This window comes from Nomascus leucogenys, chromosome 8 (assembly GCF_006542625.1).
Source record: "Nomascus leucogenys isolate Asia chromosome 8, Asia_NLE_v1, whole genome shotgun sequence".
In the NCBI taxonomy this organism is placed as follows: Eukaryota; Metazoa; Chordata; class Mammalia; order Primates; family Hylobatidae; genus Nomascus; species Nomascus leucogenys.
This window is the reverse complement of record NC_044388.1, coordinates 42,535,545-42,551,963: the sequence shown is the minus strand read 5'-3', so window position 1 is coordinate 42,551,963 and position 16,419 is coordinate 42,535,545. Positions and strand designations below refer to the sequence as shown.

Genomic DNA, 16,419 nt, shown 5'->3' with positions numbered 1-16,419 from the left:
CTACAATGGCTGTAGGCTATGAAAAATCTGATTCTTTTTGTAGACCTTGATTTAACCTCACAGCAGTCTCAAAATTATTTTAAATAATTCTTAACCCACTTAAGCACCCCGACATAGTCTCTGAAATCCCTACATCACCCTATACTCAGCATTGCATCAAATTAAATTAAAATTTAATAATTCACTTTGTTGGAGTCAGTTCTCTGGGTGAAAAAATCCACATTGCAATATTCTTCCTGTGTTCCAGCTGGGCACGGTCTCATGCCTGTAATCCCGTCTCTTTGGGAGGCTGATGCGGGCAGATCGTTTGAGCCCAGGAGTTCAAGATCAGCCCGAGCAAGAGGGCAAAACACTGTCTCTACAAAAATTACAACAACAAAAAATTAGCTGGGCATGGTGGTACGCACCTGTAGTTCTAGCTACTCGGGAGGCTGAGGCAGGAGGATTGCTTGAGCCCCAGGGGTGGAGGTTGCAGTGAGCTGAGATTGAGCCACTGCACTCCAGCTTGGGCAACAGAGTAAGACCATGTCTCTCTCTCTCTATATATATACACTCCCTACCTACTCATTGCTGAGGTGAAGTCATGAGCCTTCTTTTCCTGGGTCTTCCCTGTTTGCTGTTCTGATAGGAAATTTAGAGTTGCATCTGATGAGAGCCAAAGACAGAGCATCCTAAGCAACTCTCACCATCATAATGCTTCACTCTTCCAACATTTTAGAAGATCATAGAATCTTCCAGTTAGAAAGGCCTTAAAGATTATAGGGCCCAACAACTTGATTTCAGAAATGGGATAATAGGTTCAGAGAGACTAAGTGACTTCTTCAAAGCCACATGGCAATTAGGTTTTGAAACCAGAACATAATCTAGGTTCTCTGACTCATTTCAATGCCTTTTCTAGTACATGCGTAGTGACTAGATGTTCTGGACTTTCCAGGAGAGCCCTAAAGCTCATCAAAGTACACGTATACCATTTGTCTCCATTTTGAAGTTCATAAAACATGGTCACTTTCAGCTGGGCACGGTGGCTCACGCCTATAATCCCAGCACTTTGGGAGGCCGAGGTGGGCAGATCATGAGGTCAGGAGTTCGAGACCAGCCTGGCCAACATGGTGAAACCTTGTCTCTACTAAAAATACAAAAATTAGCCAGGAGTGGTAGTGTACACCTGTAATCCCAGCTACTCAGGAGGCTGAGGCAGGAGAATTGCTTGAATCTGGGAGGCAGAGACTGCAGTGAGCAGAGATTGCGCCACTGCACTACAGCCTGAGCAACAGAGCAAGACTCCATCTTGGAAAAAATTATATATATATATATATATATATATATATATATAGTCTCTTCTTTTTCTCTCAGCCAACAGGTTCAAATTATTTTCTCTTAAGAAAAAGGCAACCCAGTTCATATGTAATCTAAATCTACTAGCAGCTTTTTCTGTTTTAGGAAGTGTTAATAATGCTGGTGATATGCCACCATCCCAGGAAAACCTGGAAAGGTATTTTTCATTTAGGAAGACGTACCAACCATTTCCATGCTGGGAATGCTGTGGGGGAGGTATAAGCTGATTAGGGAGAGAGTGGGTAGAAGAAAATTCAGATGTGTTTATATAGCCTTAATTAAGCCTGTTGCTTGATCTGCTCCAGAAATGGAAATTACTGACTCAGGGGCTCAGCCTTCTCATCACTATAGAATGAGAACTTCACCCATCTTCAAAAGAGCATGGGCTTAGGAGGAATTGGGAGCCCCAGGTTCCCTATATCAGCCCCAGTGAGCTCTCCCTCCTCCAGCTCCTGTGGCTGGCACGACCATCTGATCTGCACAATTAGCGCCTTATTATATCCTATCCTCTTCTCCGCTGTCTGCACAGAATGATTTAGCACTTTCTCAGATCAGCAGAAATGCAGTTATGTATAATGCAATCTTGCTCCCTGTCTCACGGGCGCATCTTGTCTCCCCCAGCTCAATGGGGCAGGAAGTTTGTCTGAGTTTTCTTCTGCATCTCACGGTATCCAGCATTGTGCTGGGCACCTAACAAGAATTCTGTAAATTCTGTTTGCTTCGATGATGGCCACCTGGAAGTGAAATCCTCAAATAGTTGGGACTATTTTCAAGCTGCCATTTCTCAATTTTGGTCATTAGCTACATCTTTTGTCAAAACATGAAATGTACAAGTGGAAAGAAGGCGGTATCACTCTCTGCAATAGAGGTCACCCCACCTTCTTCTCTGTAAAGGTGGAAACCAGCTGTTGGTCTATCAATTTACCGCAATGACACCCCCTGCCCTACCCTGGACTCCAGGGGTGGCTCTGCTTATGTTTTTCCCCTTACCTCGCGTCAGCATTTCCCTCTTCTGCCTCTCCCTCTGCTGGGGGCCTTTCCTGAACTTGGACTCAGGGGCTGACAGCGGGTTTCGGGGGACTGTCGGAGAAAATGTGGGCATGCTGAGTGTCCCAATAGGGCGGGCTTTGTCCAGGGGCCATGGTGCGTCTCCACTGACCTTGGAACCGAGTGACCGGGGACAACCGAGGAGAGGCAGTTTCCTTCCCTCTCCGGGCTGCAGGTTTTTAATGTCTTCTTTGTTGGTCCGGGCCACTGGAGACTGAACTGAAGGGAGAGACTTTAGGCTGTTCCCTCCCTCCTGGACAAAATGGTGCATGCTTTTCCTGTTTAAACAGGGCGCAGTTGTGAAGTGCCCTGACTTCGCACACACCAAGGCCCGGCAACGGCTGCAATAAATCAATAGGAAAATAGAAGCTGCCAGTTAGACTAAACAAGTGCATTTGCAAAGACGGCTAGCCCTCATTAATCACTCTGACAGTCCTAAAAACACATTTCCCCTTTAATGACTGTATTTGGATAATCAGTGCTTTTTCCTCCTCAGTCAGAGTTTGAGTAACAGACAGCTGGTGTTATTACAGCCATTGGGGAGGGAGTGCTGGGATTAGGGTCCACGAAGAGCCATCCACTGGAGGTCTCCGAAAAAAAAAAAAAAATGAAAACCGGGTTGGCTGCAAAGCTGTTGTTATGCAATAATGAGGGGGAGCTTTGTACTGCCATTGATGGCTCCCGGGCAGCCATGTGCAAAGTTCCCCCCAAACCTCGACACCCACCTGCATTATGTGAATACAAAGGCTTCATGTTGGGTTTTATGAGCTTTGGCAGATTTAACTGGGGTTGGGGAGGCAGGAGGCTCTCTGGCAGGGAGGTAAGAAGATGGGTTGATGTGATTTAATGGCTTTGTTTCCTTTAGGTGACTTTGGCTTTCAGGAGAAAGTTTGAAACCCGGCACATTCCTCTTTATAAATGATGTAACACATTAATGCACAGCACATTATGAAAATGGTAATTCAAACCCATAGTGCTCCAAATTAAACCATACATTATCGGATGCACTCAACCATCTATTTTGCAAAAAGACAGGATGAATGAAATCAAATCAAACAGAAAACTGGAGTGCAGCTTCCCCTACAGAATGATTAATAAAGCGTAGAGCCACAGGATTATTGTAAGATGAATTCCACCGTAACCCAGACATACATCAGGAGGGAGTTAGTTCATATACCCAGAGATACAATCACAGTATGCTAGGTAGGGCAGAGCAATTATGGCTGCAGAAAGATGGGGAAGGGCCCCACACCTCCCGCTTGGGCTACGAATTTCTCAGGAGATGGGTTTGCGGGTGTACAGTTGGGAAGTTAAAAACTTAACACCACATGATTTTGTTTGAGTCCAGCCTATATCCGAGGGTGAGTCTTTCCCCTCTTTCTCCTCCTCCCTTCCTCCCATGGCTGCCACAAGGCCACAAAAATAACCAGGCAAGAGGTGTGAAAATAGGACCTGGAGCCAGGAACATCCAGTGTCTCAAGTTCCAGCCCTGTGGCTTCCACCCTTCCTGGTGCTTTGGGAACACCGGCCCCATTTCTGGCGCCTGGGAGAGATTAGGAGAAACAGGCAGAGGAGGGCTGGGAAGAGAAGGAGGTGGAGAAGTGGAAGGTGGAGGTGACCCTCAAAGAAAGGGTTGCTGGAGGCATTAATTATGCAAATAAGCACTGGATAGGGGAGCACCACCTCCATTAAGATGGCAACTTTGTTTAATGGGAATTAAGCTATTGAAAGTAACAAACTTTCCATCAGCTTATTAAAACTGTCACATTTCTTAGGTGAGGAGAGCCATCTTTTCAGAGTAGAACTGGACACTCCAGACTATATGACCTGCCCTTTGCGGCCACAATGGTAGTTGGGGGCAGCCTATTCCAACCAGGTCCAACAGTGAAGTTCCCAGTCACCAAAGGCCACCAATACATTTTATGGGGAAAACTCTGTAGTCTAAAGAGTTCTCTAACTGCATTCTTACACCTAAGGTATAAGCCAAACACCTTTTAGAACAGTTTCTTTTGGTATAGGGAATTTGCTGGTTGTGCGTCCCTTCCTTCCTTCTTCCCAACAAGCGGAGCCCTTTGGTTTGTAGATAGGCTTGAAGTGTAAGAAAGAAAAGTTTAAGTCTCCCTACAGAGGGAGCAATTTCCATCATTTTTAGCAGGCATTAAAAAACATGGTGAGGGGCTGGGTCTCTGAAGGAAAGATGGCAAAGAAATAATAAACAACGAACAAAACAACAGAAAAAGAAACAATAAAGCCACGAGTCGCTACATTTAGTTCTTTTAAATATTCGGGCCAGATTGAACCCCCAGAAATTGGATAATGCTGGTTTCCTAGGAAGACCCTGATCTGGTCTCAGGGCACTTTCTCTAATTCGGGTTTCCCAGTGCCCAGTGGTAGGAGCAGCCCAGGATCCCTTTCCTTTTGCTAGATCCAAAAATTTGGACACACACACACACACACACACACACACACACACGCCCTGTCTGTCGTCGAGTTTGTGGACAACCAAAAACAGCGCAGAGAAATCAGCCTCACCCTACGCACTGCACTTGACCTCGGGCCACAGACGTTTCAAAAGCATGCACCTTTCGGAGCACGATCTCCCAAGTCGCATTCCTTACAGAAAAAGCAAACAGCACAACCCCAACGACAGATCCCACGAGGAGCGCGGCCGGGAAGCGGCGCAGGAGGCGGTTTTGCAGCGCGTCCGAGTGGCCCCGCGCGCCCAGGCCCTTGCGCAGGGAGCGAGCGCCCCTGGCCCGATGGAGCGGGGTCCTGGCGTCGGGCAGCCGAAGTCTGAGCCGCCGGGCCTTGGCGGGCGCACCCCGTTCTCGCTGCTGGGGGTAGGGCAGCGAGTCTGCATTGGGCTGGACGTGGCTCGGCCTCCCAGAGCTGTCCCTTCTCTCTTCCCGCCTTGGACACTCGCGCAGGGCCTGTCTTCGGCACAGGGGGCAGGCTCCCTGGACAACACGTCAGTAAACAGCACCCACCCTCTCTTGCTCGAGGATGCAGAGGCCAGTGTCAATCGTGCGAGCTCAAGAAAATGGACGAGCCAGGCCCAGGGGCCCGGCTCCTCCGGACTGAGAGTGGCTTCAAGGTCCCGAGTCATCGTCGCATCTTCTCAGCAAAACCCAAACCCCGTTTCGAAGTTTCCGGGGCACAGATGACCCAGGTCGACAACCCAGTGATGGCTGAGGGGAGCCCCCAAGCCTTGAGAAGCAACCCTCTCAGCAGGTGCCTTTACCCTCTGGTCAGGAGAGAGGAAACGCCCCACAAAAACAGCAGGTAGGAATCCTTCACGTTCAGAAGATGGGAAGAACCAAGGTGCCGTCGGGGCTAGTGCGGGCTGCGGCTTCTCTCCGAGGCCTGTCGCTCGTCTTCCTGCCACCAGGTGGCGCCAAAGGCATGTGGTCTCTGCCCGCCAGGCCGCCGGGCTCCAGGATTGCGCTGCTGGAGTCTCTGCCGGAGCCCTTGGTGCTGGGGTCCTGGGGTCCCTTCTTGGCCCCCTTAGCACGTCGCATCTGGGCCCAGAGGAAAATCCACTTTTACACACACCCTCCACCCTGGCCCCAGGAAATGTCAAGGTCTTTGAAGTGAGGCTGGGAGCTACATAACCAACTGGGGAAAAAAAAATTAAAAGGTGGTTTTATGTTATTTGTAATGCCTTGGCAGAAGTTTTGTTTTTTCTCCCCCATTTCTTGAGGAAAGGCATTAAACTCGTCCTTGAACGGAAATCACAGAAGGAAACCATAAGGCATTTTAAACAAGGATAAAAGAAGGGCATCTGCTTAGGTGTCTGGAAGAGGGTGGGCGAGGCAAGAGAGAAGCACACCACGGTGTGAATATAGCCAAGTATTCCATTTATTAACAAAATAAGTCTTACCAAGGGAGAGCTCTGTTCGTCCCAAATAGGCCCCGCAGCCCCCGCGCTGCCGCATCAGACCAGAAGGAGGGAGGAGTGGGGAGAAGACCCCAGTCGCTGCGGGGTCTACTCTGGGGGCTCTGCCGGGCCAGGCCTAGGAGAAGGCGGGGGCTGCTGTGATCCGAGAGCTCCCTGACGCCCCAAACTTCCCCGAACGCAGCTAACGAGCTCCTGACGTCCGCTGACATCGCCACCGGTCTGCTTTGGAGGGATCTAGCGAGAGTCACCTACCCCACCCCTACTGCCAGGGGAAGGGTCGTTGCCCCCACGAGGGAGAGAAAAACAAGGACCATAAAGCACTTCGCAAAATGTAAGGGGCCGGCTTCGCGCCAGCGGGGCCTTCTGGGACTTTGAATTCAACCAGGTGAGCGCTCCAGGTGCCCCGACAGGCGCACTGTGGCCTCTGGGTGTTAGGGGCGGGAGTCTGGAAGGTGACCGTAGACGGCAAGGCTCTGTCAGGCCACTTGGGTCCCTCTGGGGGCGAGCCTACTGGTAGGGTCAGGGCTCTCCGTGCTCAGAGCAAGGTAGGGGAGCAAGGCCCTACTTTTGGGGGGCAGGGTCCAGACCAAGGACCCTATGCGCGGAGGGTGGCGGGGGAGGAGTCCCGGAGCAGTGTACCAGGTCAATAGAGCTCCAGGGCCCCTGCCACCCAGGTGGCCCCCTCCACCCCCAAAATGAGTTACAAAAAAAAAAAAAAAATCTCCTCTCTGTTACTTGTACAACAAAGGAAAAAACAAAACAAAACAAAAAACAAAAATAGAACCTCAAATGGAAGGAAACAAGAGGGAATGAAGGGGTAAGAGGGAAAAAGAGAAGGGGGAAACGCAGTTTTAAGTTAAGACTCATGCAAGAAACTCCCTAGGAAGGGAAAACAAAACGTCTAGAAGAACCCAAAGACCCCAACTCTCCCTCCTCTCCCTAAAACCAAACCAATCAAAACCAAAAAAAGAGGAAAAGGAATAAAAAATGTAAAACTTATATCTAAGAAAAAGAAAATAACAGAAAGGAAGAGGGGCGAGGATCATGTCGTTATTTGTGGGATTAATATTATTATTTGGGGGAACACAGACTTTTTGCATACCATTGACTCATGTGGGCCGTTAATGCACTTATATTCCCAGCTTGTAAGCTAACATTACAGTAAATAAATACACAGTCCGGTGGGGAAGGGCTGGGCGGGGAATCCCGGCAGGGTCAAGCAGTAGTGGAGGTTGCAGCGGCGACAGCAGGTGGGGAGGGAGGAGGAGGGAGAGGGAGGAGGGTGAGGGGGCTGGGGTGGAGGAAGAGCTGTAGTTACTGGTATCCCAGCGCCGAGGCTGAAGCTAGTCTCTGTCCATACAGCGCGTATGGCGAGTAGTAGGGTCCGGCTGTTGGGAGGGACGGCACGGCCAGGCCCCCCGCTGTGGATAAGTGGCTCTTGCTATAGGGGTGGTACCGGCTTAGCCCCAAAGTGTGTGGACTCCGCAAGGACAGCGACCCGGGACTGCCGGGGGCGGCGGGCGGGGGGAGGTGCAGATGGCAGGAGGCGGCGGCGGCGGCGGCGGCGGCGGCGCTGCCCAGGCCCGAGGCCCCGGGGTAGGCGGCCAGAAGTTTCTCGGCTCCCGGCAGGGCCGTGTGGGTCCGTAGGTGGCTGAGCAGCTCCTCAGAGGTGGCGAAGCGCTTGTCGCACGGCCCACTGGCCGCCACCCAGTTGCAGCTGTGCGGCAGCGGTTCGTTCTGCAGCATGAAGCCGTAGGTGTAGAGCGGGTGGCCGGGGAGTGCGGCCTGGGCGGCGCTGGACGAGAGCGCGGCGGGCTGCAGCGGGTGCCCGGGGTACACCAGCGGGTAGCCCCCCGCCTTCAGGCTGGGCCCGGCAGGGTCGTGCGCGCTGCAGGTGGAGCAGCTGGAGCCGCCGAGGTGCGAGGCGCTGTGGTAACCTCCCAGGCAATAGGGGTCGCGGCATAATCCCTGCAGGAAGGAGGGCGGGGAGGCCCCGGTGAGCGGGCTGGAGCTGGGGGGCTTGCCCGGTGGCAGGCCCAGGCCCCCAGACAGTTGGCCTCCCACGAGGCCGGACTTGCTAGGATCCAGGCCAGGCACGAACTGAGACGGGTAGCCGGCGTAGGCGCCCACGATGGAGCCGTGGTAGCCAATGCTGGAGGGCGGCAGCGGGAACACCGAGTGGCCCGGCTTGTAGGGAGACACCGGCGCCACATGGCCGGCCCCCACCAGCGCCGAGGGCGGCTCGGACTTGCGCCCGGAGGCCCCGGACTCGGCGCCACCGTGCGCCCCGGACTCCCCACCGCCGCTGCGGCTCACGGCTGCCGGCTCCGGGCTGGGCTTGGGCTCCTGGTCTTTCTTGTCCAGCTCCCCGCCGCCAACCCCGCCGCTGTTCTTGCAGTCAGAGTGGTGCGGGGAGCCGCCGCGGGAGCCGCCGGGCGACGACGAGGACGAGGACGCGGAGACCGGCGCTCCATGCGGGGGAAAGGGCGGGCAGGCGGCGCTGGGGACCCTGAAGCCCGCCTTCTCTCCCGGGGACGAGGAGGACGAGGAGGAGGTGGAAGACACCGAGGAGGAGCCGCTGTCTTTGCGGGAGTCGCCGCCGCCGGAGCCCTTGGAGTAGGGCTTGAAGCTGGACTTGTCCTCGGCCGGGGAGTCCCCCAGCTGCTTCAGGGCCGCGGCCGCGGAGGCAGCGCCCGGGGCTGAGCGGCCGGGGTCCTTCTCCGCTCCCAGCCCGTTGGCCGCCGCCGCCACCGAGTTGAGCTTGGAGGAGGGCGGCGGGTCCGGTTTGCCGATCTGCGAGCAGGTCTGGGCCAGCAGCGCCAAGGGGCTCTTCTTGGCGTCCAGCTGTGGGAGACAGAAGCAGGGGGAGGGAGAAGGAGTGAGACTCTGAGGCCTGCGGAGAGAGCGGGGGCGCCCGGGGAGCTGGCCGGCGGCGCCACGGGGCGGGGCGGGCCTGGGGAGAGGGTCTGCGAGCGAGGGCCGGGCCGGGCGCGGCAGCTGGCAGAACTGCGCCCACACTGCCGCTGAGTCCCGGGGTGCGCCGCAGGCCCTGCGGAAGGGGTTCACCCAGGACCCCTGAGGGAGAAGGTGACGTCTCTGGAGTGGGGGCTGTGACTCGCCACTTCCCTCTAATGTCCCCCTCCTCCAGGCCCAGGAAAAAACTTATTCCTTTAGTTTGGGGGAACTTCGCTTGGGACGGGTTTCTGGCGATGGCGCCGCGGGGCAGGAGCGGGGAACGCGGATTCTAAAGGAGGGGCTGCAGTTGGCGCTCTCTCCGTAGCCCCTCCCTCCCGGGGAGGGCACCCAGGGAAGAGGCAGGAAGAAAGACCCGGGATCGGGAGCGCCCGGGCGCCGTGCGCCCTCACCGGATGGGACAGAGGCGGAGTGGGACCCGGGCAGCCAGGGCTTCAAAGAAAACAGCCCGGCGTGGGGGCGGGGGGGTGGGGGGGGAAGACCCAACAGAGATCACCTCCTGGCTGGAAACTGGGGATCAGAGGAAAAGTAAAGGACCCAGAGGGGACTCCAGGAGCGAATCCAATCCGAGAGAAAACACGGAGCTCCGAAGGGCGAGCGTGGAAGGAGACCCTTCCACGGGGAAGCCTGGGGAGGCCCTGGTGGGCTCTGATCCCTCGGTTTTCTTCCCCTCCTCACTCAGCCCGCCGGCGTGACCAGACTTGGGCGTCGCACCGAGCCCCGGGGCGCAGGGAGCTGGGTCAGGGTCCCGGTCGCGGTGGGAGGAATGGGGCCGGTGTCGGGGGGCAGCGGCCGGGGACTGACCTCAATGGGGCTGACGGGAGTGGAGGACAGCGGCTGCAGGTACTCCGGGTGCAGGAGATGACCGGTGTGAGCGCTCAGCATCTTCAGGACCCTGATCGGGAGCCGGTTCGCCTGGCGCAGGGGGTCCGCCGGTGGCAAGAGGGACACCGCTGCCGGCACCGCCGGCCTCTTCCCGCCGCCGCCGCTGCCGCTGCCGCTGCCGCTGCTTTCGGGTGTCCTTGGGTTAGATCCAGCGGGCGAATCGCTCATTTGGAGGAGGCAGCGCCGCTGGGGGGGCGGGGAGGGCGGGGGAGCACCGGGGAGGCGAGCTCCCGGGGCGGGTGGGCTCGCTCCGCAGCGTCGATCGCGGTGCAGCGGGCGCTGCGCCTCCTCGCCGCCTCCCCTCCTCCACCGACGCCGCCGCAGCCGCCACAGCCGCTGGCCCCGGCTAGCAACACAAAAACCTTCGCCTTCCGCGAGCCGCACGTCAAATAGCCGCGATCGGCAGCCACACTTCAAAGGGATCGCCGCGCCCGCCCAATCGCAGCTCTCGCCGGGACCCCGGGGCGGGGAGAGCGGCGGGCGGAGGCCTGCTCCATCGGTGGGCGGGGAGAGCCTTAAAGGGGCCGCGCTGCGCGCTGCCGCTGCCTCGGTCTCGGCCGCTCCCGGGGTTCCTCCCCTCCCCCCGACTGGGCCTTCCTCGCCCTGGGGTCCCGCCTGGGACGGGACTTCTCCGGGACCCTGAGCTCTGCGCCCCGTCCTCCTTTCCTGTCGTTCTGTCTCCTCTCTCCCTTCTCACCACTGGGTGGGTGAGGGGTGATGCTGGCGGGGGCTGTAACCCCGCCGCCGGCGTGTGTCCGAGTTGGGGTGGGGTGGGGTGGGGTGGGGTGGGGGGTGGGAGGGATCGCACGGCGCGGCCTCTGGGACGCTGAAGTCCAAGCCTCTCCCAGAGACCGCCTGGGGGCAGGCCTCGCCTCGGGAGCTCGGGTCCTTCTCCAGAGCTGCTCGGGCTCTCCTCGGCCCCGCTCTCCTTCCCCTACTTGGCCTCCCCTTGGTGTGTTCACGTGGAAGCGCCTGAGCCTCGGAGGCACCCACTGTTCTCGGGACGCGGCGTAGGCACTTCCAACTACTTTGAGCCCGTCCTGTCTGAAGCCTGCAAGTTTGTCTCCCTTCTGGAGTGACATGGTCGGCGACCAAGCGCGGGACCCCAGGCTGTGCGCGCTGTGCCTGCGCCATGCGTTAGAGTCTCGGTGTCTGGTGTGTTACAGGCTTCTCACCGTGTCCTGTTGAGGGGCGTAAAGTTCCTCACTGTACAGCGCCCAGCTGCTACGAGGAGAGACCGACGTCACGGGCGAGGCGTGTGTCCCTGGATGGGGGGATCTCTCTCTAAGCGCTGCTCGGCGACACAACACCCCCGCCCCGCCATCCTTCTCATTCCGGGGAAAAAGCACTAGCTTTCCCCAGGGAAATTTCGGGATAAAAACTTTTAATTAAAAATAACAAAACCCTTCCCGACTCCCTGCGCCTTTCTGATAAAGTGTGCATTGCTAGCTTCTCCCTGGGCAGAGATTTTACGTAGTCAAAGTCCTGACATCCAAGTTCCGGATCGGCCGCTTTTCCGGAGGCGAAGTTGGTCCTTTGGGCGCCAACCTCTGGGGAGCCCACTTCTCCGTGCGCTCGGCGGCCAGTGGAGGCGCGCTGGTGTCACTGCTTGGCTCCCAGCACCACTTTTCCAGTCTCAATCCATCACTCCGGTTGTCAGGGCTGTCACTCAGGGCGTATTGCTCTAGGATGGCAGGTTCCCGACTCTGCCGCGCTGACCGACGCCTTGAGATGACCTGAGAACCCAAGATGGGGATAGGTGATTTCAAAGGAGCTCTTCAAACAGAAGGAAATAGCTATCACGAATCTGTATCTTGCCCAGTAGAGAAGACAGCAGACCCCACTTCCAGGCAATATCAGTCATACCCGAAACTAAGCGCACTCCCTGGATCCATACTGTTTTTTGAGCAGCACTTATAGAATGCTTAGAAATTACACAAGCTGTAATTACATGTTCCCTAATTTTAATCTTGGTAAAATCATGTTACACCAAATGGCAAGGGGTAACCTGACTGGGAGATGGATCCCACATTGCAGCAAGAGGGGTGCGGGAATGAAAAGGGAGGGAGTGATCTCATTTATTTGATGTGGCAGGCTTCTCATGCCGACTTCTGTGCGCAGCCATTGCCATCACTGCCAACACCACCTGTAAAAGTCCACTGCAGAGCTGTGTCCACCCACAAGCCATTTGGCCTTCGGGAGACTGCTGTGTAGAGCGGGAAGCGTAGAAGGAAGCCAGGGCACAGAAAGGCTGGCCTTTGCAGGAACGCAGAGGAGGAGGAGCTGGGCAGAGGGGAGACCTAGTAGGCTGTGAAAGATGAAAGACTCCCTGATTATTGTAACCAGCCCAGCTGTGAGAGGGAGCCAAGGGATCCTTCTAGGGCCTGAGCAGATGTGTGTTAGAAATGATTAATGGGAAATAAGTTGGGAGGAAAAGGGGAGGAGAGAGGGAAGAGGTATTTTGGAATTTGGAAAACAGACGGAGCAGGAGGCGGCTGAAAGGAGAGAGGGGAGAAGAGAGAGGACAATAATAGAATATTCACTCTCTGTTTGGAGAGGAAAAGAGAAGGAAAAAGGTAGTGAATGAAGGAAAGGAAGGGAGAGAAGAGGAGGTAAGGATAGGCTGGCCGGCTGTGATGGGGAATTTGCCTAGGTAATACTATACTGTCCTATTAAAAACACCTCACTCCCTGAGCTCCCAGTGGTAATTACTGACAGGGGCACACAGCATTGGCCTGCTCCCACCTCCTGGGAAGTGGGTAGGACACATCTCCGAAAGCATGCAAGGTGGGAGGGACACACTTTGAGCTGCTGGTCAGGGCAGCAGGGTTTTTTTGGCTGGATCCATCCAAACGTCTTAGGAGGGAAAATGAAAAACCATGCATAGCCAGGCCAGAGGCCTAATTAAAACACTACTAGATGATTATTACAATCGGGATTCGCCATCCACTTAGCTAAAATGCTAACCTATACAGAGCACTAAATGGAGCCCTCAGGGCCTGAAGGCAAGTGTAGTTTTCAGAGGAATGGCATGTCACCTGGGAGGGAATGTGGCTCCGTATTCAGATGGGCTGTGTTTATTGAGGAGGGTGTGGTTGGAAGGCCCGAGTAAGACGTCCCTGGGCAGGACATATGGCACAGGTTCTCCCTCTGCAAAAAAGTGGCAGATGCATGGCTCAGGGGCCTTCCGCTGTCCAGGCCCTTCTCAGATGGCCCTGGGAATGAGCGGCCACCATTAAAATGGGACAGGGGAGAACGCGGCCTGAGTGCTCCTATGACACTGTGGTGAAGAATGACAGTTCGGTATGTCAGGTGCTTAATAAACATCAGGTATTGCTATCATTCTCAGTTCAAGCTGAAGAGAGTCAGGCGCAGAACCAGGCTGCTGTGGGGACCCCGGGCAAGTGAACCTCCCTAAGCTTCGGTTTCCTCCAAGGTAAAATGGAAGCATGGCCACCTCAGAGTTGGGAGACCAGAAGCAGACAATGCATGTCACCTGTTTCATGCTTGGCACAAAGAAAGTTGAAGGTAAATGATGGCTGTAACCAATTGCATCATTTGTGTCTCAGGAGCAATTGCTCAGGGGAGCAGCCACAGCACCAGATTTAGCCCTGGGAACCCAAGCAGAAGAGCCCAAGTTGTCTCTGAATTCTACAGAAATGAAAGCAACCCCTCCCCAGCCTCCAGTTCAATGTGTCTTTTTTTTTTTTTTGAGACGGAGTCTTGCTCTGTTGTCCAGGCTGGAGTGCAGTGGTGTGATCTCAGCTCACTGCAACCTCTGTCTCACGGGTTCAAGCAATTCTCCTGCCTCAGCCTCCCAGGTAGCTGGGATTACAGGTGTGTGCTACCATGCCTAGCTGATTTTTGTATTTTTAGTAGAGATGGGGTTTCTCCATGTTGGCCAGGCTGGTCTTGAACTCCTGACCTCAAGTGATCTGCCAGCCTCAGCATCCCAAAGTGCTGGGATTACAGGCATGAGCCACTGCGCCCAGCTCGCAATGTGTCTTAAAAAATAATAATAAAATAAAAAAAGCCCATCCCTCCCTAGAAGCCATCAAGAAAATCCTTTAGGAAACTGTGAATACGTATAGATTTTTTTTTTCACTACTTCAATTTACATAAAATTCACCACCCAGGAAAAAATGCTCGAGTCAGGTTAAGACCTAGAGGGGATAGATTTGTTGTGTGGGGTTAATGTGTAGTTTTCAGTCCTTGCCGAGGCAGAATTGCCTGAATGATCGCCTCTCTCTCCTCTCTCTGCATAACACTCAAACCCTAATGGCAACAACATGAAATAATATCTCACTGGGTAACTATTTACATTTTTTTTTTTTTTTTTACAAGCTGTAAGAACTCTGAAAAGTCTGCCTCATAGAGAACTTGGTTTTCCTCCCTGGCGCTTAATATCTTTCAGCGGCTGGCAATTACTGCTTTGGCCGGGAGCCCTGATTTAACACACTGCACTCAGGGCACTTGAAGGCGCTTCCTCTGTCTGCCCCATCCCCCGGCTTCAGACACAGCCTGGGGCACGAGAGGGGCACCAGGGAACAGTGGGAGCAAGCAGGCTAAGACCAGGACAGCCAGCCCTGCAGGAAGCCCGCCCCACCGATGACTCAAGAGGCTCCCTCTTCTGCATTCTCACAGTTGGTATTATGTTCTATTATTACACCTATCACATGGCATCTGCCACTATTTGCTTCCTTGTCTGATCTCCCACTGGACTGTGAATGCTTCTTGTTTTCCTCATCCTCTTTGTGTACTTATTGCCTAACAGAGCGGTTCACCATCACCACAGTAGCCAACGTTGAGTGCCAAACACTGTTCTAAGCACTTTGCATGCATTCTCTCATTTAATCCTTGCAGAAACCTTAGGAGATGTGTCCTATGGTTACTTCCATTTCGCAGGCACAGAAAGGTTAAGTAACTTGCCCAAGGCCCAAGCTGGTAGGAGGTGAGCCTGGAGTGTCAAATCCAGGCAGTCTCAGTGCAGTTAGTACCCGGTGAATGTTTCTGATGAATGAAGAATTTTACAAAAGTAGGGCTATTTATTTATATCACACCTCACTGTATTCCCAAAAGGTTTAAGGATGATTCTATTTTTCAAAATGTTGATGGTATAAACATGTTACAGTATCTTTTCCCAAATGCATTTTTTTTTTTTGAGACAGAGTCTTGCTTTTGTTGCCCAGGCTGGAGTGCAGTGGTGTGATCTTGGCTCACTGCAACCTCCGCCTCCCGGGTTCAAGTGATTCTCCTCCTGTCTCAGCCTCCCAAGTAGCTGAGATTACAGGCACCCACCAGCATGCCCAGCTAATTTTTGTATTTTTAGTAGAGACAGGGTTTCACCACGTTGGTCAGGCTGGTCTCGAACTCTTGACCTCAGGTGATCCTCCTGCCTTGGCCTCCCAAAGTGCTGGGATTACAGGCGTGAGCCACTGCGCCTGGCCCCAAATGCATTTTTGGGTCCAGCATCTCACAGCAATTTTCTTTCCTTTGGGCAGGTGTTATTATCCTTGTTTGACAGATGAGGAAATGGGCTCGGAGAACTTAAGAGACAGTCCAAAGTCACACACAGCAAAAGGCCTGCAGAATGGGTGTAGAATGAGGCCTTCTCCATCCCTTCCCTGGTTCTTGGTCTATTGCCTTCTGCCACTGTTGTGTGGACAGAGAGCTAACTCCTTTTGATAAAAGAAGGAAGAATGAACTCCTTTTCCTCACCTGAGAATTTCCTCTAGAGATGTGGTGGGGAGGAAGGGACAAAAGGAAGTGCAGACCGAAGCTTATCTCCAAGCCTGTGCGTTTGATCCCTTTGATCCGGGTCCTTGAGCAGCTGCTTTGAAGAGGGTGGTTTGGTTTATCTCCTATCAGCTCCTGGGGAGCTAGGCCGGGGAGATGGAGTAGGTGTGCTTTTGAAGTTCTGCTTCCTTAGCCTGACTTGCCCTGATACATCAACCCTAGCCCTGGGCATTCACCCCTGACTGCTTTGTTCCTTTGGGCCTTCAAGTTTCTTAGAGATTCCTTTTCTAAATCGCTAATGTTGCTGGGAGGCGTCAAACCCTTGTTATCAGCCAATTGTGGTTAGCAGAGTGAGTGTTCCTCTCAGGATAATAATAACATCTATTGAACACTTAGCCTGGTAGACACTGTATTGAGCACCTTGCCTGTAATAACTCATTTACTTCTCACAACAAACCATGGTGAGCACTATTATTATGCCTGTTTTATAGGTAAGGTACTGTTTTGTAGGTGAGGCCCAGAGAGGTTAAGCAACTTGCCTGAGT

At 54.1% G+C, this 16,419-nt stretch overlaps 1 protein-coding gene across 1 annotated transcript; it reads right to left on the bottom strand.

Moving 5' to 3' along the window:
• Positions 1 to 6,216: 6,216 nt before the first annotated feature.
• ZNF703 (zinc finger protein 703) lies at positions 6,217 to 10,549 on the bottom strand. Its single transcript, XM_030817094.1, has 2 exons — positions 10,058 to 10,549; positions 6,217 to 9,124 (listed from the first exon to the last, which is right to left on the bottom strand). Exons 1-2 carry the CDS (start codon positions 10,304 to 10,306, stop codon positions 7,595 to 7,597), a joined length of 1,779 nt encoding a protein of 592 aa, XP_030672954.1. The 5' UTR covers positions 10,307 to 10,549; the 3' UTR covers positions 6,217 to 7,594.
• Positions 10,550 to 16,419: the final 5,870 nt, after the last annotated feature.

What these genes read in the sequence shown, in the direction of transcription:
- ZNF703 (XM_030817094.1), bottom strand. Translation starts at nt 10,306, where the DNA reads ATGAGCGATTCGCCCGCTGGATCTAACCCAAGGACACCCGAAAGCAGC. An exon ending in CTCCCGTCAGCCCCATTGAG is followed by an intron (nt 9,125 to 10,057) that starts GTCAGTCCCCGG and finishes TGTCTCCCACAG; the next exon opens with CTGGACGCCAAGAAGAGCCC.